The following is a 26771-nucleotide window of genomic DNA, read 5'->3' on the forward strand; positions in this document are numbered from 1 at the left end:
TCTTATTGTACATGCATCAAAAAGCTTGGGGCAGAATCATTCATATACAAATGCTTTTTAAATAGCTCAGTTATAGTAATCAAGTATTCCATTCATTTGTGTCTTTTCATTCATGGCAATATATGGGGAAAAAAATAAACTTTAGTGATACTATTTTCCTTACTTCACTCCCCTGTTACTGAGGCTGGTGCTGCGTGCACATTGTAAGGTTTTGAAAATATTTTTCCACATTTTTATTCATGATGATGACATAAGCTATTTGAAAATAAGTTTCTATGAGTTTGAAAAATATTTTTCTGTGTTTTTCAGGCTTCTATGATATGTATAGATATTTATTTCTTGTGTGATTTGGCACTAACCTAAAGCCTGTGTAATGGTGAATTTACTGGGTAGTCATCAGACATGAAAGCATGATAGTGTTACTTTTTTACCTTACCTTTTGTTTGTTTGCACATCATTTGGTGTATTTGCCCTTCATCACGGGCTGTGAATACATTTTTTGAGGGTAGGATGTGTCTTCCAATGGGCTAAATACACAGTCTGTGGGACTGATTGTCTGACAGCTCAGCTCAGCACTGGACCCTGATTGGCCTCGTCCGAGCAGGGGTTGGCTTTATCTGCCTGGAATGCTCTGTGTTTCTCTTTCTTACCTGATGAAAGTCTAAGGACCAAAACCTTGTATCTATACATAAGGTTTAATGCATGTAAAGGATGATGTGCGGGAGTTTTCTGGTCTCTTGCCCATGGATTTTCCTCCCACACACCTGTCTACAAGAAAAAAAAAGTGTGAATGAGCCTTTAATTCTATTTATTGCTGCATGCATGTGAAATCGTAATGGGAAAAAGAAGGTCTTCTAGGCAGACATTCTTATAAATCCAATGTACATATTAACGATCAGTTTGTCTTCATAAATTGAGTAATATTCTTTCTCCACTACAGAAAAAAGTTGCAATAACTGTTTTACCTTTAATTAGTCATCAGTCATTTGTAAGAATTAATGGATCTGTAATCAAATTGCAAATCAAACTGCCGAAACTGTCAAAGTCTTGACAATTAGCAGCAATGTCATTGTTACTTGTGAAATTTGAAGTAACCCACTGCTGTTCTTTGATTATGAGCCAATCACGAGTGAAAAGGTGAAAGAATTTTAAATTGTGTTGCAAACAGTAACAAATTAGGCCGCGGCAAAATAGATGTAACCTTCTTCTTTTTTGTCACTTTTTAGTGTGTCACTGCCGTATTAAAGCTTGAGAGAATGAGTCGGTGTGCTGGAGTGTGGTACAAGCTGCATGCTGAGTTATTGTGGCATTCAAAGTTTAATGCATCTGTTTCCACTGTTGCCATTGATCGCCTGGAGCTGTAATATCCAAGACTTTATAAACTACAGCAGAGTCACTGAGGATTAATGTGAAGATCAAAAATCAACACAGAGCATATTGTACTTCTATGTGTAAATTACAAAGCAAACTTTCTACTTATTACATTTTGTTTTCATATGAAAGATGAGAGAACTATTTCAATTTATTCTGTATTATTTTATTTACATCTTTGCCATGTTTGAATCTGTATTTCTTGTTCCTAATATAAAGCATCATGTCTTGCTTATGAATCTGAAAGGTCCAATACAAATAAAAATTTTTATGTATGGCTGTTCTTTGTCTCAGTAAATATCCCCTTTGTGTTTTTGCAGTATCAAAGGAATATGCAATACAGCCGATGGATTATTTGACATTCCAGTCAAGTGTTGAGTTTTGAAGTTTGAATGTCAGTTTTGATTTGCTCCATAGCAGTTCCTGCTGAGTAGAAAAAAAAATAATGCAATATAGGTTTTTTGTTTTGTTTTTTTCAACCTGTTAGGGATCACAGCAGTCCTGGAGAACAGCGACAAGTCGCAAAAGTAAAGATGCTGCGTAAGAGAAGAATTCTGAATTTTTCACACATGCTTCTGAAATTGGTGGACGGATTTAAAACGTTACTTTGCAGCTTAATTTTCGTGTAATACCTTCAAAGGAAAAATACAATGCCTTTTTATTCGCCGGCTGACTTTTTCACCCTGTTCTCTTTCAACCCTGTCTCCAGTGTAATACCACAGATAGGCTTGTGTTTGCTCGCTGAGACTTCTAAAGTGATTTTGAATAAATGAGCTGTACATGTATCTAGGTTTTAAGGTGTCATTGGCGGTGCACAATCGGTTATGAATCACAATGAAAATAGGGGTGTAACTTTCACCGCCATTGACTTAAAGAGACAATTCATCCTATATTTATCTTTTATGCATGTATATTGTTTTTATGTGAGATGTCTCCCTTCTCTTGAAGATAATGGAACTAGATGAAACTTGGGGGGTGGTATGGTGGTGCAGTGGTTAGTACTGCTGCCTCCCAGCAAGAAAGTCCTGAGTTTGAATCCCCCAGCCGGTTGGGGCAGTGGGGAGTTTGTGGCTGGGGAATGTTCTCCTCGTGTCTGCGTGGGTTCTCTCTGGGTACTCCAGCTTCCTCCCACAGTCCAAAGACATGCAGCATAATAGGTTAATTGAAACCCTGCCTCTCACCCATTGGCATTATACCTCTAAGTCTGTTAAAGATATAATGATTTCTTGACATTTGTGTGTAATTGTATGAGATTTTCACTACCCATTTGTAGCTGATAAACTGGCAACTCTGTGTAATTCGCTCATGCAAACAATAGTTGTTTTTTTCCCAATCGTTTAATGTCTTAATCATTGCTTAACACTCAGTAAACATGTTCTTCAAGTGTGATAATGACAGCGGTGTTTACCTACATGCCACCATCTCAAGGTTAGTCACTGCTGCTGCTGCATAATTAAAGGGGTTAACAAAGGTTAGTGAGCACAAATATATGCACACTATGATCAGCACATTCCTGTAAAGCAAACCTGTCAGCTTAGAGAGCACTCTGCAGCCACGGTGACAGCTTTATTTCCATATGCATAAACACTCTCAGAAAATACCCTTTAGATGCAGAATAATACAAAGTGACTGGTATTAATTAAAGCACCCATATGTATCAGCAGTATAATCCCTAACCGCAGCAGTGTGCAATACAGGGGGTTCTATAGAAAACGGAGGCATGTTTCCATAGCAAACTGAAATGTAATAACGGAGAGTGGTCTTGGTGATGTCGGGTATTCATTTATTTCAGTCTAAGCAAATTGTTCATCACTTACAACAATAGAAGAGTTTATTCAAAAGGCACTTTGACAACTCGTCTTTGTTGAATCATGACAGCGATGCTTGCACAGACTCGTGTGACTCAGAAATTGAATGCTGTAAACACCTTGGTTCACGACCAAACAATTTTCCCCCTAAATTGTGATGTTTCTTCTCATTGCAAAGTCAAATGTTTACCACATCCTTCCTGGTGTAAATAAAGCTTGTTGTTGTGATAAAATTATCGATAAATGACTTGCAAGGAGGAGGATGTTTTGATTTTTACGGAGGCGTCCCACTCATGCTGGAGCAGTGGCAGTAAAAGGCTGGAGAGAGGAGACCGAACAATGAGACTGGACAGTGCTGCTCACTGGGGCACAGAGGGTTGAACCTGATCCAACATAAACAGTATCAATGCCATCACTTCTTTTTGCCTTGGCTCATGGTAATGGTGGCTCTCCCCTGAGCTATTGCGTAGATTGTGCCAATTCTCTCATGTTTATGCATAGGACGGCGGCCCCCTCATTCCCACACTGTCCCCCCCACTCCTCCCTCTTATTGCTGATGTCTCTGTTTGGTCTGTCTACACTGCCTAGTGCCACGAGACAGGCTGAGTCATAAGTGGCATGGATATGGTGTGGTTAGGGAAAGGCCATGCGGCCACATGGGGGATATAGTGTTTATGGATCACATTTGCCTGCTGCATCGGATCGCTCTCAGCAAACTAACCACTCAAGCAGGGCTACAACTAACAATTATTTTCAGTTATTGACTCATCTCAGTTATTTAGTTATTTTAATTAATGAACTAAAATTTCTGTGTCCTACCCTATTTTTATAATGTTGTCAGACATTCAGATAACAATTTGAGCCTGTCAGTGGCAAAAACAAGTACTTTCAGAGAACAGAACTTACTTTGATGGGCTTAGTTACCAGCTGAGGCTATATATATCATGGAACCAGGGCTGTGATGATATGGGTTTTGTCATATTGCGGTGAAATTGCAACACATTCCCATGAGATGGTGGTTTACCACAACAGCCCAAATAATTATGTTTCACTGGACTACTATGTTGGACCATTATCAGCATAAAGTAGCTCCTTTATGGAATAGTACAAAGCATAATTTGTGAGCACTGTGGAATAGAGGAAGAGTTTGAAATGTTGTTTTCAGTCCCAAAGTAACCGCTTTGTTCCTGACTTGTCAACCAATCAGAAGCTGTGCCACTGACTTGTCATGTGTAACAGTGTTCATCAAATAATGTATTAATAGAGCCATGTACTGATCTCAAATTGCACAATAAAAAAACATGTGATTGACTTTTCAAAATAAAATGTGTAAAGATGACTATAATAAACTTCACGCTGTGCAGTAATGCTGACAGCATTACTGCAGTAATACAAAACCTTTTGTACCTATTACTCATTTAGACCCAAATGGCTGTGGCTCGGGTGGGTCCACCTCATGTGGAAGTGTCCTTGGGCAAGACACAAATGCTAACGTCAGTATGCTAATATGCTCACAGTCAAGCACAAGCAGGCATAATTGTTTTCCATGGTTTAGCATGGTTGCACGCTAACATTTGTTATTAGCAAAAAGCACAACGTACAACTGAGGTTGATGGGAATGTCATCAGTTTTGCAGGTGTTTTGTTGTAAAATAAAATGGAAATTTTGACATGATGAAGGCAATGAAAAGCAGAGACAGTGATTACAATTCATCCTAAGGAGGACATCAGTGCCAAATGTCATGGCAGTCCATCAACAGATGTCAAGACATTCATTCAAAAACATAAATGTCAACCTTGTGGTGGCGCAAGAGGAGAAGTCAGGGGATCCCCAAAGTCATTTAAATTTATAGTCTGGCAGCCATTAATGTCTGCATCAAACTTTGTGCCAGTTCATCCAGCAGATTTGTAATGTCTCACAGGATAAGTCCCTAACTTCCCAAAGCAATCCAGAGACAGAAAAGAACTGCAAATCCTCACATTAGAAAACCTGGCACCTGTGAAATTCCTTGTTGATACACTAACACTACACACTCACAATTAATTGACTGATTATTTCACACTGGTTAAAGAAGCAGCCTGATAATAAACTGCTAAGTAAAAAAAGATGACAAAAACCTATATGTTAAAGGAGCTATATGTAAGAATTTAAGTTTTAAACATATAAAAATAAAGTAAAATTATCAACAGAATGTGATGGAATAAAATGCTAAAGTTAATTAAGTCAAGTGTCAATGATGTCTATGTATTGTGTTGCAGAAACATGTACTGAAGTAGCCAGCTAGCCTCAGTCCACCCTGTCTTGTAAAACCACTTTGTGCCTCAAGAGGTGATAGAGAGTTACTGTATCGTCCAATCTGCCCTCAGTTTTTAAAGGTAGCTAACTGTACAACGTAATTGACAGTGTTAACATGTTTGAAAAGTTAGCTGTTTGTTGAGAGACCTACAATAAGTATGAAAAGAGAGTTTGGAAGAAATCAGTCCCCCTAACAAAGCAAATTAATTAGTTCCTCCATCGCCTTCCAATAACACCCATATACAAGAAGTATCTCCTGATCCTCTGGAAGACATTGTCAGTGCCCTCTTAACCTCATATGACCACTTCAAAAAATTATCCACTTGACAGTTTTCTCCTCCGTCATCTCTGTGGCTACCACCCACCACAACTCGTTCCTTTAAAGAGGTCCTGTAGCGCTTCAACATCACGCTGCTTCCACCTTTCCATCACCACAGCAAGAAACAGTTCATTTGAAGTGAACTTATGGTGAGGACAGTTTCTCTTATCACTCTAGTTACTCATTTTCCTGTTGCGTCTCTGTTTCTATGAGCTATTTAATTAATTTTTCTTGTAAAGATCTGACTGCCAATTACTGACCACCATACGTTAAAAGGATGATAAGGGTGTAGAAGTTAACTTGTCTTTGTCGTTGCAATTCCTGCTGCCTGCAAGGGTCATAAACTGCTTAATATCCACTCAAACACATCGCAGCACATTTAGCGAAGCTCGGCCTTGAGGTGTACCTGTTGGATGTGATAGAGAGACACAGATAGGGGAATCACTTCACATCCATTGGTAGACGCTCTGCATTGTATGTCGCTGACTGCTTTGGCTTTCATCCAGACCTTCCATTATGTCGTCACCAGACCATGGCAAGAAAGGTCTGAGCCACTCTATTCAATGACTGGGGAAATAGGGCCATTTTGATACCACACTGAAGCCTCTGTGCGGTTTGTAATTCTTACATCCTGATTGCCTTTCCCCAGCATGGGGGATGTTCGGCCGAATCCGGAAACACTCTTTTCAGAAGCGTTTATTAGCTGGTTTGTCTGAACAAACACAATCAACTGTTAGGCAATTTCTTTCTTCCAGGAGGGCCGTGCTGTTTTGCTGGTAGGGATGTCAGACAGAAGTCCACATGTCCAATTTAAACATTGTGTCATTTGATGGATGAAAGGCAGGGACCGACAAGAAGGTTTGTTTTCCATTAGAGGGTCAATGGGCCTCACCAATGTTTTCTCATGTGAGATTTATTCTTAGGTAAGAACAAATCACTCGAGCGCTGTTATGCACACTTCAGTGCTGAAATGTTCATACACTGAAAAATCATCTGTTAATGAATGAAAAAATACACTAGAACAATTTAAGGACAGAACATTTTTTTGGATTTAAACTGCAAAAGCCAAAGTTTAAATTTTGAAAACACATGGCCTAGGAGATAAAACCCCCTTCAATTTTTGTTTGGCAGTTCTTGTTTTCTCTCTCAGCTTCTGTCTGTGTGATTTCTGTGTGCACACGGCCCTGCAGTCTCATGCCCTGATATGGGCATTGGTGGGGCGTTTACCTATTCTTATTAGGTGAGGCACCTGCAAGGACAATGGCGTTCATCATTATAAGAACAGAGATACAAACAATTCTGTGGTTTAAGAGCACTTCTGTGAATCTGACTTACATTTTTGGTAAATGAGGCCCATTGTTCTCAGAGTCTATAGAAAATCACTATCTGCACAGGACCAAGGGACCTCATGTGTTTTAGAAATTACCACTCAAAGTTTCATGTGGCACATTCGCACAAGATAAGCAACATCTGTATTTTACTCAAATTTTGTGATATCATACCTTGTCAAGGGTGATATAACTTCAGCATTTCAGCAATGGGGCGTCTGTTGTTCGGCAGCCGCATGAATAATATATTTTAGAGTTGTTTTGCCCACTTTCTGCATGTTTTACAAGAAAGCTTATTTAGATCAAGTAACAGATACTTTGTGACTGTACTTGAATGACAACATTTTGTTGCTCTTAACCTTCTCTGTCATCATCACTCATTTAAAATGTCAATATAGCCGATCTCACAGCACAGCTGTTGACACAGCTGTTGAAAATATTATGAGCGGCAATCAAATTTCGTACTTGTTCAGTTGTCTGAAAATAGGAAACAGATGTTAAAACAACAATAACACCCCAAATCATGGAAATACTGATTCGCTGTGGACCAATATTATCACATGACCTCTGAAATATGGCAGGTAATTTGTGGTAAAACTTTAACTTTACAAACTACAGACAAGATATTTTCACACAGATTAAGATCATAAGCATCCTCTGCAATGATCACAAATCCCCGGTCCCAGGTCCCTGGGTAATACTAGTCCCATGCAAATAGGGCTTAAGAGCTAGATGCTAGCACCAGTCAAGACCACCAAGTCAAGACCAATAGTCCAGGAGAGGGGTCCAGCAATCCACAATAAAGTGACAGTAGATATTAAGGTATTACAAATGCATATATACAAATTCACATAAATTCACATAGGTAGTGATATGTATATAATATCAATGCCTCACTTATGTATAGAAAACTTCCCAAGTTTGTAAGGTTCAATTTGAGCCCAAGATGACCTTTCTGTCTTCAAAATCTTCACTATACCTCAAATCAGACAAAACAATTTTCAGTCACAGGCCCTAGAGTAGAACATGAACATCTGTACCAAAAATAACGGTCGCATGAGAGGGAAAGCCAATAATGACAAAGTCATTCTGGTGGGTTGTCAAGGAACAAGAATCACTTGACACTTATCTTTATTATGTGCATTATATGTCTACATAATCCCAAAAGTTGCTTTTCCTGGGGACAGATTGTTGCAACACCTTTTTCCAGAAATGTTGTTTTACATTTCTACAATCAACTTTAGAGAGCTTTTGTATATAGCACTCGCAGACAGCCTCATTATATAGAGCTCGGCATTTTCTTTAATCCATTGGTGGATGAGCTTTAAATATTAATAGATCAGACACAGAAACAGTACAGTAATGTGAGCCAAATAAGTAAACACAGACAGGGGTTTTGCCAAGTGTGGTTTATTTAAGAAAATTGTGTTTATTACATGACTGAACTGCAGTATTTAGCCCTAATTTATTTTTTTACAACTCTAGTACAAGTCTATTCACAGGACCCACCTAACAGAAACATACATTTTCATGTGGGCCTTGATTAATTACAAAATTCCTCGAGTGTCTCCAAAAATAAAAAATACAGATTGATGACTGAGAGATAAATAGATAAATACACAAAAATCTAATCCAACTCAATCAGCCAATAAATAAATAGAACAATAAATAACATTCAAAACATCTTTGGCCAGACTCGGGCCACGTCATTGTCCCCACAGAAGTGACACTGGTCTTGGTAGATGCCTCAGTCAAATCAGAGCACCGTATGCCGACTAAATTAGCGTAACCTATGGGGTTCTAAGTAACAACACTGGATATGTGGCATGAAATAGCAAGTGATAGAACAATTATATTGAGGCACTTTTAAGGATGTTCCTGGAAATGACAACATTTCCATGTGTATGCGTATTCCCCAAGAGGAAACAAAATGTAAGACAAGAAACAACATTCAATTGAAAAGTAATTGAATGGCTGCTTTGCTCATCTAATCATGTTATCATATATTCCCTCACTTTTTACAATTCTGGGACCGAGCATGGTAAAAAGTACCACATAAAATAGAAAACGGTGAGCTGGAAAGACATGAAAACAGATAACATGGGAGGAAAACAATGGTGTGTGTCGCCAACCAAAAGAACGTTGTTACATATTTGCTTTTTGAGTCCGTGAATAACATCAATGTGTGTTCTCCGTGGTGGTTGAGTCCGACTGAGTTTCTGACTGCTCCCCAAATATCCCTGCTAGTGTCTTAAAGCGGGGCCCCCAGTCATTGAGGTAATCATAGTCCTCTTCAACGTCTATGGCGAGGGAGTCGATGGAGCTGAGCGACTCGGCCACAGAGCCGTTGCCCTCGTAAGCGTACGTGGCCAGGGAGTCATAGGGCGGGGCCGAGTTGTCCACGTCGTGCTCTTTCAGACGCTGGTTGATGAAATCTCGGATGTCAGTGCTGTCCTGAGAGACAGGGGCCCTGGGACCTCGCTTCTGCTCAGGTTTGACGTCCCTGCGGTACAGGTTCTCTTTGACAACCTTGGGATTGCGAAGCGTGCCCATGTCAAAGGCGTGCGTGTCCTCCTCGCCGCCTCCTTCGTCGTCATAGTGGATGACGTTATCCCGGATGTCCTCTTTGGATGACATAAGGGTTTCCTTTTTCTTCTGCCGTCTCAAGCCCACGTAGAGGACCACGATAACTGGGTGACAAACCGAGAGAACTGCATGTTAGACCACTGTTAACACACCCACATCACTCAGGTTGAAACACATATTCTGTTAGGAGAAAACAAAATCTTTCATGGTAACCTAGTTAGCATAGTTTGGGTAATTTGTATGTTAAAAGATGGTTAAGGTATTTAGGATAAAATGGGCTGAATTTGGTTGGTATTTTTTAGATGTTAGATGTCAGTTTTTAGTTCATTCTGCCCATCTGTTGGTTGCCCAACTTTGCTCCAAACTAAAATATCTCAACAACTTTAGAATGGATTGTGCAGAAATTCAAGGTCCCTGTGAATGAATCCTGAATCCCTTTCATACATGCACTGCAACCCTGAACTTCTGTAGACATTACCCAGAGGAGCTGTATGTAAGAATCGAATCGACATTCAACATTCAAAGCACATGTAATGTCCAATTGAGCCCACGTGTGAAGAAAGCTAGAGAGTTCACAGCGAGCGAGTGGGCACGTTAATGACGTTTCTATCATGCAACTGACATGAAACATCTGAGGGTGGAGAAGATCTGTCATTAACACCAAGACAATGGCTGTGAACTGGAGAGACATGATTAAGAACCATCTTCTGTGTGGTGTAAACATATTTTTTGCATTATGTCCCGCCTTCTACATGCTGCCACCCCTCGCCTAAACCAAACAGAGTATTCTGACTTGGTAAGAACGCATCTGACACAGACAAACTCCTGATGTGTCCTACATATATGAAAGGGTAAATGAAGACAATGTCCAGATGTGATTCTGTGATTCTTGGATTGGATGGATTGCCATGAAATCTGTTACAGATAACCCGGTTCATATCCCTCTCAGCATTAACTGTAATGACTTTGGTGATCCCCTGACCTTTTAGCTAGCACTTCCAGTAGGTTAAAATTTGAATTTCACAGATACTTTGGTTATGGCCCTATATCTGCTAAACTAATTAGCCTTTGTTCTTGTTTAGAGATTATTAGCAAACATTAGTATGCTTACACAGTAAACTAAGATAGTGAACATAAAAATCTGCATGTTCGCATCAATATAAGCAAGCTAGCATGCTAAGTGTAGCCTCACAGACCTGGCATAGCTATGGATTCTAGTCTTAGACATGAAATCTCTAGATGTCAGCATTTTAGACATCTGGTTTACACATAACCAAACGTTCAGCACATTTTACTTCATGTATCCTTTATTTAGCCAGGAAAGTCCCATTGAAATACTAGATTTCTCTCTTCAGCGAGTCCTGGTCAAGAACACATGCAGTTTCACATAAAAGACATGCATAATTCTGCATAATTTCATAGATATGTTACATACATTATTAAATGTATGTTAGAATACATACATAAGAAACATAACAAGGGAAATAGTAAAACATATATGCCATATCAGCGATATCTATATTGGATTTCACTTCAAGTCAGGATTATGTAAATCATGTAGTTAAAACCTGCCTCACGTAGTAAAGATACAGTAGATGAAATACTATACAACCATGGTTTTAAGTAGACATACAAAACCAAATGTGGCCTGTTATGCCCTACAAATCAATGGCAACTGGGGATTACTTTCGTATCTGAAAGCTATAATGTGTGCTGGCTGCATTGCAAATTATACTTAACACCGGAGCCCCTCAGGGCTGTATGTTCAGAGATACAGAAGTATCTGCAGACGTCCCACCAGACTACAAAGCAGCTTCTTCCCTCAGGCCATGACCCCTCCATTCACTCTCTGCCAGCACCATAAAAACTACAATATTTTCATGACTTATTATTTATTCATCTGTTTATTTTTTTTTTGTCTGTTTGTTTTGTGGGTAGCAGAAAGGGACTACAACTTGTGTTTTATTATACAACCCTGTGTTGTACAGTGATGAATAAATGAACTTTGCACCTTGTGCCTTGTACTTATAATAAGTATTACCAGAACTGTAAACACTGCTGGACAGAATAGTACCGCTGAGAATACACCCAAAGCAGCAAAGCAGTTTACTGCTGTAGCACGCAACCCTTCAGAGGTCGCCTGAGGTTCTGCACCTTTCAGACACTGTAGTACCGCAGCAAGATTTTCAACACATAATGTTACAATAAATTTCTTTCTCACCCTCTCTCTCCTGTCAGTGCAGTCTGTCTCCCTCTGTGTCCCTCCCCTCTGTCTCATCAGTGAAAAATGCAGTGAAATATGTTTGTTTCCTCTGGGTTATCAATATACAGTTGCATATAAGAGGAAGAGCAATGGCTGGGACGAGACTGAAGTCATTCACGTGAAAAAGTCCAATAAATACATTCAGCCTGGGAAAAAAAAGCCTTAAGTAGGTCTCTTCCTTTCATCCTTGTTGTATCTCACTTCCTTTCTGCCTCCCCTCACTCCCAAGTGATTTTATCTCCCTGTTTACAGTGTGCCAGCTCCCCCCAGTGGCACCAGTGTAGACTTCAACAACAGTCAGTTACTACAGGACACACTGGTTGAACACAGCTTGTCACTGGGCGCAGCCAATCCACATCAGTCTGAAAGAAACAGCAATGCAGATGAAAGCCTCTGTGCTGGTCTGTTTAATTTGCCTCATCATTTCTCCTCGCAGGACAACTGGGTCATCCTGACAAATCCTGCATGGGAGCTAAGTGGCTCTATGGAAATGCTCTCAGTGTGAGTTCTGATTCTCTCTGCCACTTTCCTTCTCGGGGACAGCATGACAGTTTGGCGTCAGCCTCAGCCTTGGGGGCGAGTCGACTTGGGAGCTTTGAAGACATTCTTCTCAGATGGAGCGAACACACCGACGCGGCTCTGCAGCACACCGCCACAATCGGCCGTGCGCTTTTATGTTCCCTCGCACATAAAACAATGAAACTCATGCTGATATTTCACATGAATACATTCATGAAGGCAGTGAAAAAAGATTTATGATGAGGCGCAGCAGGAATTTAACATTGGATTCCTTGTTGGACCACATATTAGAGAGAGACAGAGAAATGTAAATACAGCTCAATTCAAAGGTCACAGCCACCCTTGACTTCCACTGTAAAATAGGACTTCTTTAACAACCCACCATCCCATATTCATAATTCGGAAAATGACACCATAAACCTACATTTACTTCCTCCCTGCTATGTAGATGAGTTTGGACATTAATAGCAGAGAATTAAGGAGGAGTTTTACAACCATGACCTTGTGTGAAATGTAAAAGCTGCAGCCTGGGAAGCAGCCACAGGGCAGCAAGATTGGATTTAGTTTATAGAGCTAAGCGTCCCTCCCTCCAATCTTAAACGTCTCATTGAATGACCAAATTCATATGGGTTCTGTAATTAACTGCAGACGCTCCTGGAGAGAGGCCAGACTAAGCCTGACGGTCAGCTCAGCACCTCTAGAGTCAGGTCCTGTCAAAAATGGACAACTGTTTAACTAGACCTGACTGTTTAGATGCACATTTGTATTCTAGGTGTGAAGCTCAGTGTCTTACAATAATCTCTAACTTTGACATCACAAGCCAGTAATATTTAAAACTGCACCAGGGAAGATTTTAAAGGTAAAACTGCACCTAACCTGCCAAATCTACATTTATTATGTACTTAATTTAACTAGTGAATTCTTGTTATTTTATGTCACAGCCTTTTATAAGCAGGAAAGTCTAACCAAGGACAGAGGTTGCAAGTTAACCTTGGTGAGAAATCCTACATTCAACACATCTGCATCATGTTATTGTAACTACAATGCATTTTCCATTGTCCGTGATAAATAAACTAATGAGTAAATTAAATACATTATAAAGATATACTGTGGACAAAGTAAGGTATGCATACTACAAGGACATTTCAGAAGTTTTTTAAGCTCATAAAATTTCTCCTAAACTTAAAAGAAAGACCAAATTTCTTACAGTGGATAAAACATTCTCTACCAATACCAAAAACTAATTTAATCGAGGTCAAAAGAGTACACAGCGTACTGAGATAAATAATGCTGACAATAATAATTCCTGGATGATAAATGATATATTTAAACCCTTTAAAATAATGCAAACAAGTATTTTTCATAGCTGCCAATGTGTGAGGTTACCTTGTGCTGACTTTTTTTTAAAACTTCTTCCCTTCCCAACCTCGCTACCATGAACACATTTTTGTCTTTTTTGAGGGGGGGCAAGTGATCTTAGGGGTAGATAGAAGTATTCATATACTCGAGAATTGATTAAAAATGGTCAAAAATCCCTCCAAAATGTGGAATGAAGACACCATGACCTTGTGGAGCACCCCAGAAGAACCCATGCTTCATTTTGATTTCAAAAACTTTTGACATTTTGGAAAATTCTGTATCCGAATTTCATTTTTTCGGTGATTGGATGGCGAGCGCTTCTGTTGCGGGAATTGTCAATATACCTAGGAAAGCCACCCATCATCTGAATGCTCCAGACCTCTGGTTTGTTGTCCCGATGTTTAATGAGGCAGTGATTATCCCAGAGGTCACAGTAGGTCATTTTATGAAATGAGGACAAGTTTCAAAAAATGGGAGTGCAAAAAGGGACTGCAATATCACATGTGAATATACTTGGGCTCACTGAATCCAATCTCTTTAGGGATCCCAGTATGCAGAAATATTCCAATAGAATAGGCGAAAATAACACATTTATACTGTGACTCATTTTCATGCAGACATCTCCATATGAGTGGTCAAGCTATAACCTTTGAGAATGGCCATGCCAGTTTTTTCCTCGCCAAAATATAGCGTTATTTATCCCCCTTCCCAGCAAGCTAGTATTACATAGATTTCTTAGGTCATCTGCTTTTATATGATACCAGTATTTTCACTCTGTCTTTAACAGTGAGCCCGCTACAGCCTCTGAAAGAGGAATGCAGACTTGAAGAAGTTAAAATCAAGGCTGTAGCACTATAGAAAGACATACAATGATTCCTTGTTTCCTTTATGATCATCGATGACACTGTGCTAAAACGAAGACTGTTTACAAGACAGAAGACAACAGGTCTCACCTAAGAGGATGACGATACACAGAAGGATGGCGATCAGAGCTCCTGTGCTGAGACCCACGGGGAGAAAGATGGCCTCCGCGCTGCAAGTTAGCACGGAACCATCTGATTCGCAGCCACACACACGGATGGTCAGGGTGCCTGTGCTGCTCTTAGGTGGGTAGCCATTGTCCTCGATTACCACAGGAAGAAAGTAAATCTCCTGCAAACGTCGTCTGAAGCCACTCCGCTTCGTCACAATTCCAGCTGTGTTGTCTGGAAGGAGGGAAAAAGGGAGAAATCAGCCATCAAAGACCAAAATGAATCACAAGAAAAATCTTGGTTGCATTTTATTTAAACTAATAAGACTTAACAAGCAATATTTTGTATCAAAATTGACAGAAACTAGCAATAATTTGTTCTTTGTTAGACAGAATTAGACTTAGAATTAGAGGGTAATTAGGGACACATTATAACAGAACTGCACTGAAAACTAAAGTGTATTATTTCCCACTGTTGCACCCTTATTAGACTTTCTTTTAGGGTGACTACTTAAAGGGCCAATACTTTCTAATAAATAAGATATTAATTCTAGATCTGTAAAATAAAGTGCAACCGAAATCTTCAGAACACTTGCAGATGTTTTGAAACCGTATGTGGTCTTCGATTAAAAGACTCTTCCAAATTTTTATGGAAAGACCTGGAATAGTTTAGCAAACTCCTTGATCTACACAGGTTAGACAGTGTTCTGACCAAAGCAAAAGAAAATATTCCACCCACTCTAACCTCACATCAATCAGACAATCCTCTGAGCTGCATTTTGCAAGTCTGGAGGTCCACATGTGAGAAGATACCTAAAACTTTTCGGTGTCTGATAACTCTTAACGTTTGATATCAAATCCTCTCTGAATGTGATGAGAAACCGCAATATATCAAAGAGGTGTCTTATCAAAGCACTCACCATTTTACACCCCTTACTTTAAAAGCTGATAGAGCCGAACCACACCCAGTACATCATTCCCCGAAACACTGCCGAGCGTTTTCTGTCTACCTGCACCGTGAGAACTATTGGGATTTGTTGTTATTTTGTTATCTCTTTGTGCAGGCAGCATCACTCCAGAGAAACAGCAGATTAGCAATGAGAGATAATGGATGAAAAAAAAAAAAACACACACACTCACACACAAAGGGAACAACTTGGGAAGACAGCCGGAGGTGTGAGCATGGCGAGTGAAATAGAGGTCGACAATGTATACGAGGGAGAGGGAACGTGTCAGGTTGGACCTGCCTGGTTCTGTCTGCTACAGCGAGACTGTCTGACCCCTGTCAAGCCCGGTTTGTTCCACTGACGAAGCCTGGCACTTTTTCTTGACAGGAGGTCAGGCATTTTAGCACACCTTGCATGTTGTGCACAACTGTGATTCTGTTTGTGCTCCCTCTCCCCCTCTTGCTGAACCTGTCCGCGGTGCCCGTGGTGTTTGTATTTTCTGTCCCTGCCTATCTGATCTCACTCTGTGTCTGGAGAGTGTGCTCACAGGGCCTCTGGCAGCCAGGATACTGCAAGACAGTGTGTCCAAAAGGTAAAACTGGATCAGAGGTTCGGACCTGGACTTGTCAAGGATGGTGAATGCATTAGTTTCCCTGGCCTCATCCTGCCATGTCCCACTTTTCATTACCTGTCTTTCCGGTTAGACTTCAAAGGGCCCGGCCAGTGCACACCGCAGACTGTCATATATGGCCTTATCATAAGACAACGTCTGACTGCATGTGCTTGAGTTATTTTTAACACTGAGACATGACACTCATATAAGCTTTGAGCAACAAACTTTTCAGCTAAGTAATACCTGATCTTAAGGGGATGGTTACCCTAATTCTAAAGGAACTAAGTTGCATATTAAGATCGAAGGGTTAGTATGATGATGAGTATGATGGTGTAATTAACACTAGAATGGCAACAACAGTCATTTTGATTAGTTGTTTTCAAATCTACATGTGCAAAAACTTTGTTGGATTAAAAAAAATACAATGATGCTGATACCTGACATTTTCTAAAAGTGGCTGTATTTTCTATGGGTGGGGGACTCGAAAGACATGACTCGTCTTTGACTTGGTATTCATAACCTGAGACTTACCTTAGACTTGAGAAGGATTATTCAAAAGGATTTGCCTTTTTTTATTGAATTTGTATTTTTTAAGCAGACCAGATGAGGCATCATCATTCATCACTAGTAATAAAAACAATTAACTTAATAAATTGATTAATTAAATGAACTAAAATTTGAAGTCAATAGTTATGTTGTTGATGAGGGTGCATTAACTCAACTTTTCATCACCACTGTCTTAACTAATTTTAATGTTGACACTGAGGGGATCATCAGAATTTCTTATGATTTGCCTGATCTGAGCAATGACTTGACTTGATTTGATTTACTTACTTACTGGGAAATGCTTAAGACTTGAAGGTTAAGACTTGAGATCTGCTTGTGACTTGCATATCGGCAACTTACTCCCATCTCTGGTATTTTTATTACATTTTTTAGATAAATTACACAAAAGACAAAGACAATGTGATCAAAACTGTAATAATTTGTCAGGTGTAAAGAATCACTTTTCCATGCTGAGTGTGACGTGGTTTCTATTGTTCAGAAGATGAAGCTGCATAATCTGTGAAGTGTGATATCTCCTCCAGCTATGTAGTCAAAAATCAATCAGCTGCATCGCAGTGCAGTGATTTGCCCTGTCACCGAACAGATGTGTTGTCAGAGTCTTAGAGTCACTTACTTCCAAAGTCCCGGATGGTGAAGTTCTTGTTTTTTATGTCCTCCTTTGGTGATTTGAAGGAGAACTGTTGTCCAGCACTTGGTAGATCTTGGTCTTTTGCACTGAATGTTTGAATCACCTGTCGAAAAAGAAAAGAAAAATCATCTTCTTCGATGATACAAAGCAAAGCATTCATAGTGTTTTAGTTGCAATGGGAATTTGGTGGGTTCATTGTAAATTTTAGGTTGAGGTTAAGTTTTACTTTTCTAGGGGTCCTGTGCATTGCTGTAGTGTCGCATTGCATTGCGTTACATTGCATTGCGTTGCATTTTAGGGCTGTCACGATATCAGATTTTCACTTCACAATTGCCATAACCAAAATAATTAATAATAACAATAATATTGCAGAATACTGAAATAAAAAATAATAATGCTATCAGCCAAATTCATCTTGAGCTTTGTTTTTTTTTCTATGTTTTGTCTCTTTTTTGGCAGCTGAATTATACTTAAAATATGAGTGTAGGTGGGAGGTTCTGGGGGATGGAGACAAAGCAAGAACAGAAACAGATGGAAATTATTTAAGAGCATAAAGAGTGTTTAAAAGGTGCTGGATTATTTACATGACAACATCATACATGTATGATTAACATGATACCAGTATTTCCATTTTTAAATGTCACAATTATCGTCAATTACCGGTCACGTCATTCACGTAAGTGAAGTAAATCACGTGACATTTATAACTTCATGCACATCACCTACTCCGTAAGCAAACTTTCTCGCTCTTTATTTTGTGTGACCTGATGCAGATTGGTTTACACTGAAACTGAAAGCCGGTGCATCTCATACAGGCACTAAAGGGTGCCTTCTACATCTATAAGTGACAAAAAATCAGTATTTGACGACCTGGGAATGAGAACCGCAGCTGCATACATCCTGACAGAAAACCGACGGTTTTGTTTTGAGTAGCTGTTTCCGTGTCAGAAGTTTCTCTTTAATGGAAAATAAAACTCCTACAGGTCGAATTGTTCTGGCAGAAAATGTGAAATTATTCAACGTTGAACAGAAGTGTCAACTAGTCCTGAGCTGACTGCATGTCAGACCTGTCAGTGCTGAAACAAGGCACTGAATTTGTTCTCTCAGTACTTTTGGATACACTCGCTGAGCACTTGATTGATAACTTGTTGAAATTTCTAGATCTATTCAATACACAGTGATGGATTAAGTTCATTTAAAGCTGCTGGAGCTTGTTCAAGGGTCATGAAGAGAAAACATTTACAATATATCGTACTTATATTATACATCTTCTAAAAGAAAAAGACACAGTTCAGCACCGATTGCAGTGCAAACTGGATGACTTGTATGTGAGAATGTGTTTACTGAACAACATCTAACCAACCAAACACAAACTTCTTTGTGTTTCTACCCTGCTAGACACAGACTGCTGATTCAGCCGCCTCTGTACCAGACTGCTGATGGCTTTATCCTTTCTTCTTTTCCCCAAACGTCTCAGAGGTTTGTCTGAAGCCGGCTGTCCTGCCAAGCCTACAGCTGTGCTACCAGTCTGCTCTTCCCCGCCCGATGGGCTTGACCTGCCGGAGTCCCGGTACCTCTGCCCTGGATACCGCACACGGACGGGACACTAATCAGCCCCGCTGCCCTGTTACATCACCCCAAAAATGCTGCTCTGTCTGTCTTTCCCAACTCGGTATTTGAATAAAATTCCCACCAGGGGAGTAAGCTTGACACCAGGTGTGATGAGAGCTCTGTTACGTTCCCCGCAGCAGCTGCACACTTCACACTATTGATTTCCAGAGACTAAATTAGTTTTGTGATGAATAAATCTGAAGCTGCAGCTAACAATGACTTTCATGAGTCCAATCTATCAATCTTTTTTTTTCCAATAAATCAGATATGTCAGAAATAATGGCTCATGTCCATCAAATCTTACTATAGCCAAAGTTTTAAAAAGTCAGTCCCGGTGGAAGAACAGTTAGGTTGCATACCATCAGTGAAGGATTGCATACCATCAGTGAAGGATTGCAAGAAGGGCTGTGTGGGCTGCTCAGACTGTCATCACCATACTAATAAAAATAATAATAATAATAGTAAAATAATAATAATTTTGTGTGCATGGATTTTGATCAAACTTTCTTAATGCATGCAGCCAAAAACATGAGTGGAAAGGCCAAGGGAGGGCAGAAACTTGGAATTGAGCAGGTATGAAATTTAACTCCAGCATCGCCAGGCTAAAGAAGCAGATTGTATTGAATTGTTGTTGGCGTGGATCAGCAACTTTAGCAATTTGTGTTGCAAATTTCAGCATTCTTGTTCAGCTGAATGATTTTATGTCAAGCTTTTAACATGAATAGGGCCGGTGTTGGGTTTAGAATTACCAGTCCATTGCCACATACCGTAAAACTACAGCATCTTTGGTTCAACGCTCGAGAGGCACCTTTATTGTATGTCATACTCTCCTGTCTCTCCTCTTGTTTTCTGTGTATTTAAACTACTCGCTTTTCTAACAAAAAGACAGCAACATCAAAGAAATGTAATTTTGTCTGAACAATAGCCCCAAAACCCAAAAGCATTTCATTTATCATAACAGGGAAAAGACCAAAGCAGAAAATCTTTACATTTTAGATTGTTTGAGATCTAATAAAAAGTCATAATAAATATAATTCAGCTCCAGTCGGCCATAGGCTCCTATTGGTACACTTTATTTTTAAGGCAATTCTTGGTCTGCTCCCACACTGCCCTACTGTCTTCATCATGCAGATTAATTCCCTTTGTGCTCTGAGGTCTTCTTTCTGCTCTTCGGCATTGGAACGTGTTGCCTGAATGACTTTAAATGCAACAAATACATTTTGTTAAATAATCACAGCATACTTATAATAACAAATTGTATGTATATATCACCTGTAATACATATGCAGCTCAAAATGCTTCACAGAAAAAGAAGAAAGAAGAAAAAAACAAAATACATAAACATATATAGAGGTATACAAAGCAATAAAACCAAGACCATGCAGGGTAGAAAGGTGATGATCAGCGTGCTCGATCTCGGCTGTAGTTTGATAGGAACCATGCTACAGCTTTATATAATAAATACTAAAATTAAAAGAATAAAATGAAAAATAGAAAACAGCCAGCCAGAGAAGAGAGTCGAGCGCTGGCATGATCTGTCCTCTTCTTCTTGTCTCGTATTCTCGTCTCTTTTTGTGTTTCCTGTCTTTAACAATGCGTTTTTTTTTTTTATTTATGCTGCAGTGCTGACAGTCTTGACCTCTTCCTTAATGATTCTTATCCTCAATGGGACTCTAAAGGTCAAATAAATAAAAAGATGAATAAAAATTGACATAAAAAGATAGTGGCCAGTCATTTACTTCCACCACTGATATAGAGCAGAAAATATGCTTATAAAACTTATACAGTACAGTTTATTTGCACTTTTTTTAAAATGCTTTCATGTTTCTATGTATTATCTGTCAAATGATTCTTTAAATGTTTCAGAAGAAAATGGAAATAAGGAAGTGAAAATAGTGACTGTATGTATGATATATATGAAAAACAAGTATTTGCCATCAGCTTTTAAAAGCAGCTTTGTGTTATTTCTAATTAAACTAATCATTATAATGTATTATGTAAATGCTTTTTCTTTACTTGAACTCAAGTATACTTCCCACCTCTTCTTGATCATAAGTGGAGCTGCTCTAACTGCTTATTACTGTGTGCTGGTGTATATGTTAAATGGCTTTTCTGCTTTTGCACTCGGCTGCATTGTATGTTAAGCTCGATAAGAGTGTCAGCTAAATGCTGTAAATGTAAATGTAATTATTCCAGCATAACAAACTGAGTCAGTCGGATAGCATTTCAATGCGGCATTATAAAAAGCAAAAGGAAATGCGTTAAAGAGCAGGGAACACATTATAGTGCTGGTTGTCTTAAGTACATCTAATACGTGAAATTCCAAAGTGGTAAATATGGTTTTTTTATGAGTCCTTTGTTGTTGCTTTTTCTCATTTCACACTTCACCAGTTGACCAGTCAGGACTGTGAGTACAGTTAACATTAAAATAAGGGTACGGCCCTGACCATTTTTATTTGCAAATCTCAGTTTAAAGTCTTAGGCCTCACATTTACATGAAAATAGCCAGTTGCTCGGCTACATTCTGGTTACTGATTACTTTGCATGGGAGGTTGCGCCACAGCGTGAGGCACTCCAAAACGGGTGGTTTGTATGTTTTTCAGCAGTGTGAGTGCAGATAATCATCAAGAGAGACGTGTGATGGATTTTACAGGAGAGGATCTGCAATTCTTTATCATCCACCAGCTGCGCACAACACCTGGTGGAATCACGCTGTGGAAACACGGGAGGAAAGTGTACATTCTGCACTGGAGGGCACGGGAGGGGAGGAGGGGAGGTGGAGAAGAATAGGAGGGGAAAGAGATTAAAAGCAGGAGATTAAAGGAAGGGAGTAAGAAAGAGGAGAGAGGAGGATAAGCCGAGAGGAGAGAAGGTGATGCCTTTTAAATACAGGGCACATATTGCATGATGACTGCAGCTGATCCGAATAAAAAGCTACAGCTGCTTTCTACCTTATCTGACTTTGACTTGTCTTTTTAACTACTTTTTTGTACTTTGCTAAATGTTTTAGAATATGTGGTTATCTGCACCTGATTCACAGTCTTTTATTTTATCCCCAGGAGAACAAACTTGTGACTCGAGTGTCATTTCGATCCATCAGAAATCACATGTCAACAACGGCTGCCAAGATATTTCCAGATTCAGTAATTTTCACTCATCTGAACTACCCTTTAATTAGCTGGTCACAGGCCAACAATAATATTCTGAAACAACTGAAATCACTATACAAAGAAACACTTAAAATACCAGACAAGGAATCAAGACATTTCCATCACTGACCACTTGTAAGATTTTAAATTGGGATGACCTAAAACATGTGATCTTGTGCTTGTGTGCACAAAATCGCTCCACCACTGCTTGCAGCTTAAAGAAGGACTCATAATAATGATGTCATTAGGTGTTTATAAGAGGAGACTGTGTGGATTGTGAGGAAAAGTGCCTTTTGCCAGTCTGCCTGATCTGTTCGAGATGTTAAAGAGGGTGGAATATAACTACAAATCACATCAGACAATTAAGGTCTAATAGATCTTTAGGTAACTATTTAAACCAACGGATGATTGAAGAACCAGCATGTCCAATTTAGCAGCATCTAGTGGTAAGCTTGCAGATTGCAAACACCGCTTCCAAGCATGTAGGAGAAACTGTGAAATGTGCAAAATATCTCCAAATAAATAGGATTAAATACAGCATGCAGCAGTTACAGTAATTTTGGTTTATCACTCAAAAACTCAAAAGCCTAGTAACATAACAAAACTTTCAAAAAAAGCGGAAGTGTTATCAATTTTGCTAAAAACAAAAAAGCTAAATCCTGATTGGTGCATTAACATATGTCATCAAACTGAGCCCTTCAGCCTTCCAACAGAAAAAAAAAAACAAAAAAAAAAACGATCCCTCAAGTGAAGTAATCTAAACTTCATCAGAAAACTGTGCATTCAGGTCGGATCCCTTCGTAATAGGCAGCTGATTGGAAGAAAAGACTGTCAGGGCCCTTTTTCTGAGTGTCTCGACTCAATCTTGAAGACCGAAAACATGGCAAATATCAAATCCAACCTCATGTTGGGAAGACAGTGATGCCTTCAAATGCAGGGCACAGCCGTTGTTTTGATTGCAACAGGCCTGAGGAGCGGCGAAACATCCTCGATGTGATGAGGAGTCTACGGCAATTTGATAGACTGCCAAAGAAGCTGTTCCCTCCGAACGCTAACTGCATATAGATGCTAGTTAATGGGCTAATTTACAGGCACAGGTGGTTTACAATGCACACAGGCAAATTCTCCACTGCATCTCAAATATATCATCTGAAATGTACTCTAGGTTGCTGATATGCAAAGCGCTGCTGTGCTTTATGATTGCTTCTCCGGCTGAATCGAACTCTATGACACAATCAGTTCAAGATTTAGATTCATACACTGTGCTGAAGGGTTCTCTGCAAACTCCCTTGAAATAAAAGATTTTATTCAAGTGACCTTGAGTAAAACACTGGAAGCCAACCCTCTGTTAGGTATCAATGTGACAGCTAAATGTGTGTATTTACTGCATCAATATTGTGCTCCAAAAATCAAAAAAAATACCACTAAATTTTATCTCCACTCGCCATAAAAATCAGTGTTTACTTCTGCCTAAGTGTAAACAACAACTCTTTGCCAGCACTTACATAAATCCACACCTTTCAGATTCAATTTAACACCTTCAGATAGTTTTCAGTAACCACCTTGAAGCCATATCAGCAGGGGGTGGGGCAACAATGCACTAATCAACAGCTGTCAACCCCCTAGAAAATCAACACATCTTAACACTAGATAATGTGTTGCCAGGAGGAGGCAGAGGAAAGGAGCAACGTACCTGTCCCACTTTGGAGTTTTCACACACAAAGGTCTCATAAGGACTGGCGAGCTCAGGTGGGAACTCGTTGATGTCCAACACATGGACGGTGACGGCCACCCGGCTGGTCAGAACTGGACTGTCTGGAGAAGAAAACATAACACAGAAGCATTTAAATAAAACAAAAGGACTGGATAGTGTGATATAAATACAGAAAAAAAATACAGTATGAAAGGTTTTTTTCACAGCACTGACATCATGTGGATATCTAAAGTACTACCATCATATGATGAGCAGAAGCATTTATCCCTGTTGCTGTAGGATGGCAAATGTGGTTCAAGAGAGAGTCTGGATTATTGGCACTGTTATGGCATGACCCCAGGTTGGAGAAGCAGAGGGGAGCACCAGCAGGGTCAGCGACAGAGGGTGTTTTAGCCTCGTAAAGAATGCCCACCAACAAATATCAACATAATTTTAAGAATACGCTATATTTAGAATATTTTCACCACTTTACTTTGCTGTCAGACAATCTTCTATGACAGGAAACAGCTACTGTATGAGCCAAATACCACTCTCTCCAAACCAACCAAAGTCTATAGGCTAAATCAGTCATTTTATATGCAAAATACAGGAGTTGCTGGACTTCCAGGGCCCTGATCTGTTAGTGCAGAGGTGTCTCATTAACTATTTAACTTAAGTGTTTGGACCACAGCCCAATTTGGCCTCAAGTGGGTCAAACCAGTAAAAAAAATTGCATAATAACCTAAATTACATCACCAGGGTTGCGACTAATGTTTTTGTCAATCATTTTCTCGATTAATCAATCAGTCATTTGGTCCATAGAATGTCAGGAAGTTGTGAAAAAATGTTCATCATTGCCCAAGGTGACATCCCCAAATGTCTTGTTTTGTCCACAACCCAAAGATATTCAGTTTACTGTCTTAGAAGACTAAAGAAATCAGAAGATGTTCATATTTGAGAAGCTTAAATAAAGACCATATGGACATTTTGGCCTTAGAATTTGACTCATAATGATTAATTAATTCCCAAAACAGTTGGTAGCAATAGAGTAAAATTACAGATTATTCCTATGAAGTTTGGTTGGTTTGTAAAGAGGGATATTTGGCTTGTATGACAGTTACGACAGTTTCCCATCAGAAAAGGTCTGAGGGCAAACGTAAAGTGGTGAAACTATTCTAAATATAGTGTACACTTAAACTGATACTGTTTTTTTATTCTTTTTATGTGGATCTATTCTATGTGACTAAAATACCTTTTGTTGCTATCTCTTTAAAGAGGCCAGAGTGTCCAGTCAGAGTGTCCTTGAGCAGATGCTAAACCGCCGAGCTGCTCGCCCACTGTAGGTCGCTCTGGTTAAATGCCTCTGCTAGAAAACCATTCATGTGTCTGGAACATGTTGGTGCATAAATTGCACTCGGACACCGCTGTTTTATGACTCTTTTGATTGATGATGAAAAGGAGAATTAAATAAAAACACACAGTAAAAGCATCCCATGCGCTTCCTGCAAATAAAGCATGTCTGACATTATGGAATATGGGTCTATAGAGAGAATATTTTCTTTGCAAGCTGTTTTTTCTCTCCACAGATTCTGTTATGGGTTTTAGCCATAAGATGTGTAGCACATATTAATTATAGTGTGAAAGCCCCCTTGAGAGGGACTAACTTGAATCCGGGGTTGTTTGTTACAATGTTTCCTCACTGCAGGGGCACAACAGGGAAATGTTCTTTTTGTGTGAAAGCCCAACTAAGGTAAACTTTATGGATTTGATGTGGGAATAGGCTTTGCTCTGCAGTGGGGGGCTTAGCGTGTGCTTGTTTGTGTGAGTGCCAGTGCAGGGGCGCGTAGGTGCGTAGGTTTGTGTGTAGGTGGGTGGTTTAGAAGAATGCAGGAGGGGGGATCTGTAGAGTCGTCTCAAGGGGATTGAAGACGCAGCCACAGCTCAGTTAGTAACCTGTCTCTGACCTTGATGGAAAAAGCAATCTTCCCAGCGAGGTAAAAATGACACAGAGCATGGGATTTGCTGCTTTGCACTGACTGAACTACTAACATTGATGCTCACCCAGCAAAAATACTGATCTTTTCGGTCATCGGTGTCCTCAGTTCTTTGGCCTCTAAAAAGTTTGAACTTCAAATCTTCTGGATGAATAAAAGAATTTTCTTTAAAGTCCCGGCCTTGTGGATGCAAGAGTTTATCGTTTCCTCCTCATCTCATCTCAAAAACTCATCTCCATAACTGTTGAGTGACTCTCAGCATGTCATCAGTGATATATCTTATAGCCCACTAGATGGAGCAATGGTACAGTGGTTATATTCAAATCTGACTAGTGTCAGCATTTCAGCCCAATAACAAATGCTCTATTTATTTTATGGAAACAGAATCCTGTATTGCTACAGAATGCTTGGTTGCTCAGCCATAAACTTGCCTGCTTTATACTGCTTTTCTACTGGATATTACTTTTTTAATTAAGCTCATTTTAATAAAAAAAAGAACTCCATCTCTGCAAGCAATCAACCACAAATCTATAAAATGTGCTACCAAACAGAGATAGAAACATTCCTTCTGGACAGTAATCTGTTAAAAAGTGCAACTGTGGGCAGAATAAGTCTGCAAACTCACACAACACAAAACTCTACCGCTGTAAAGAGATAGAAAGTATGCTTCCTCATTGCCTCCTGCCAAGGTTATTATTGCATTTAATAGATCTTCCCCTCTCTTTGACTCCTAAAAATTGCCAGTGGGCTT

The 26771-nt window shown here is 39.5% G+C and overlaps 1 protein-coding gene across 1 annotated transcript in view; it reads right to left on the bottom strand.

Moving 5' to 3' along the window:
* Positions 1–8515: 8515 nt before the first annotated feature.
* LOC146307792 (cadherin-12-like) overlaps positions 8516–26771 on the bottom strand; it is a 131738-nt gene continuing 113482 nt past the window's right edge. The window contains exons 9-12 of the mRNA XM_084747588.1: positions 24027–24148; positions 17559–17676; positions 14802–15053; positions 8516–9811 (exon numbers count right to left, since the gene is read on the bottom strand). Coding sequence (XP_084603714.1) covers positions 9300–9811; positions 14802–15053; positions 17559–17676; positions 24027–24148 — 1004 coding nt within the window. The 3' untranslated portion in view covers positions 8516–9299. The remainder of the gene's footprint in view (positions 9812–14801; positions 15054–17558; positions 17677–24026; positions 24149–26771) is intronic.

Source organism: Lutjanus erythropterus, chromosome 21 (assembly GCF_056507025.1).
Source record: "Lutjanus erythropterus isolate fLutEry1 chromosome 21, fLutEry1.hap2, whole genome shotgun sequence".
Lineage (NCBI taxonomy): Eukaryota > Metazoa > Chordata > Actinopteri > Lutjaniformes > Lutjanidae > Lutjanus > Lutjanus erythropterus.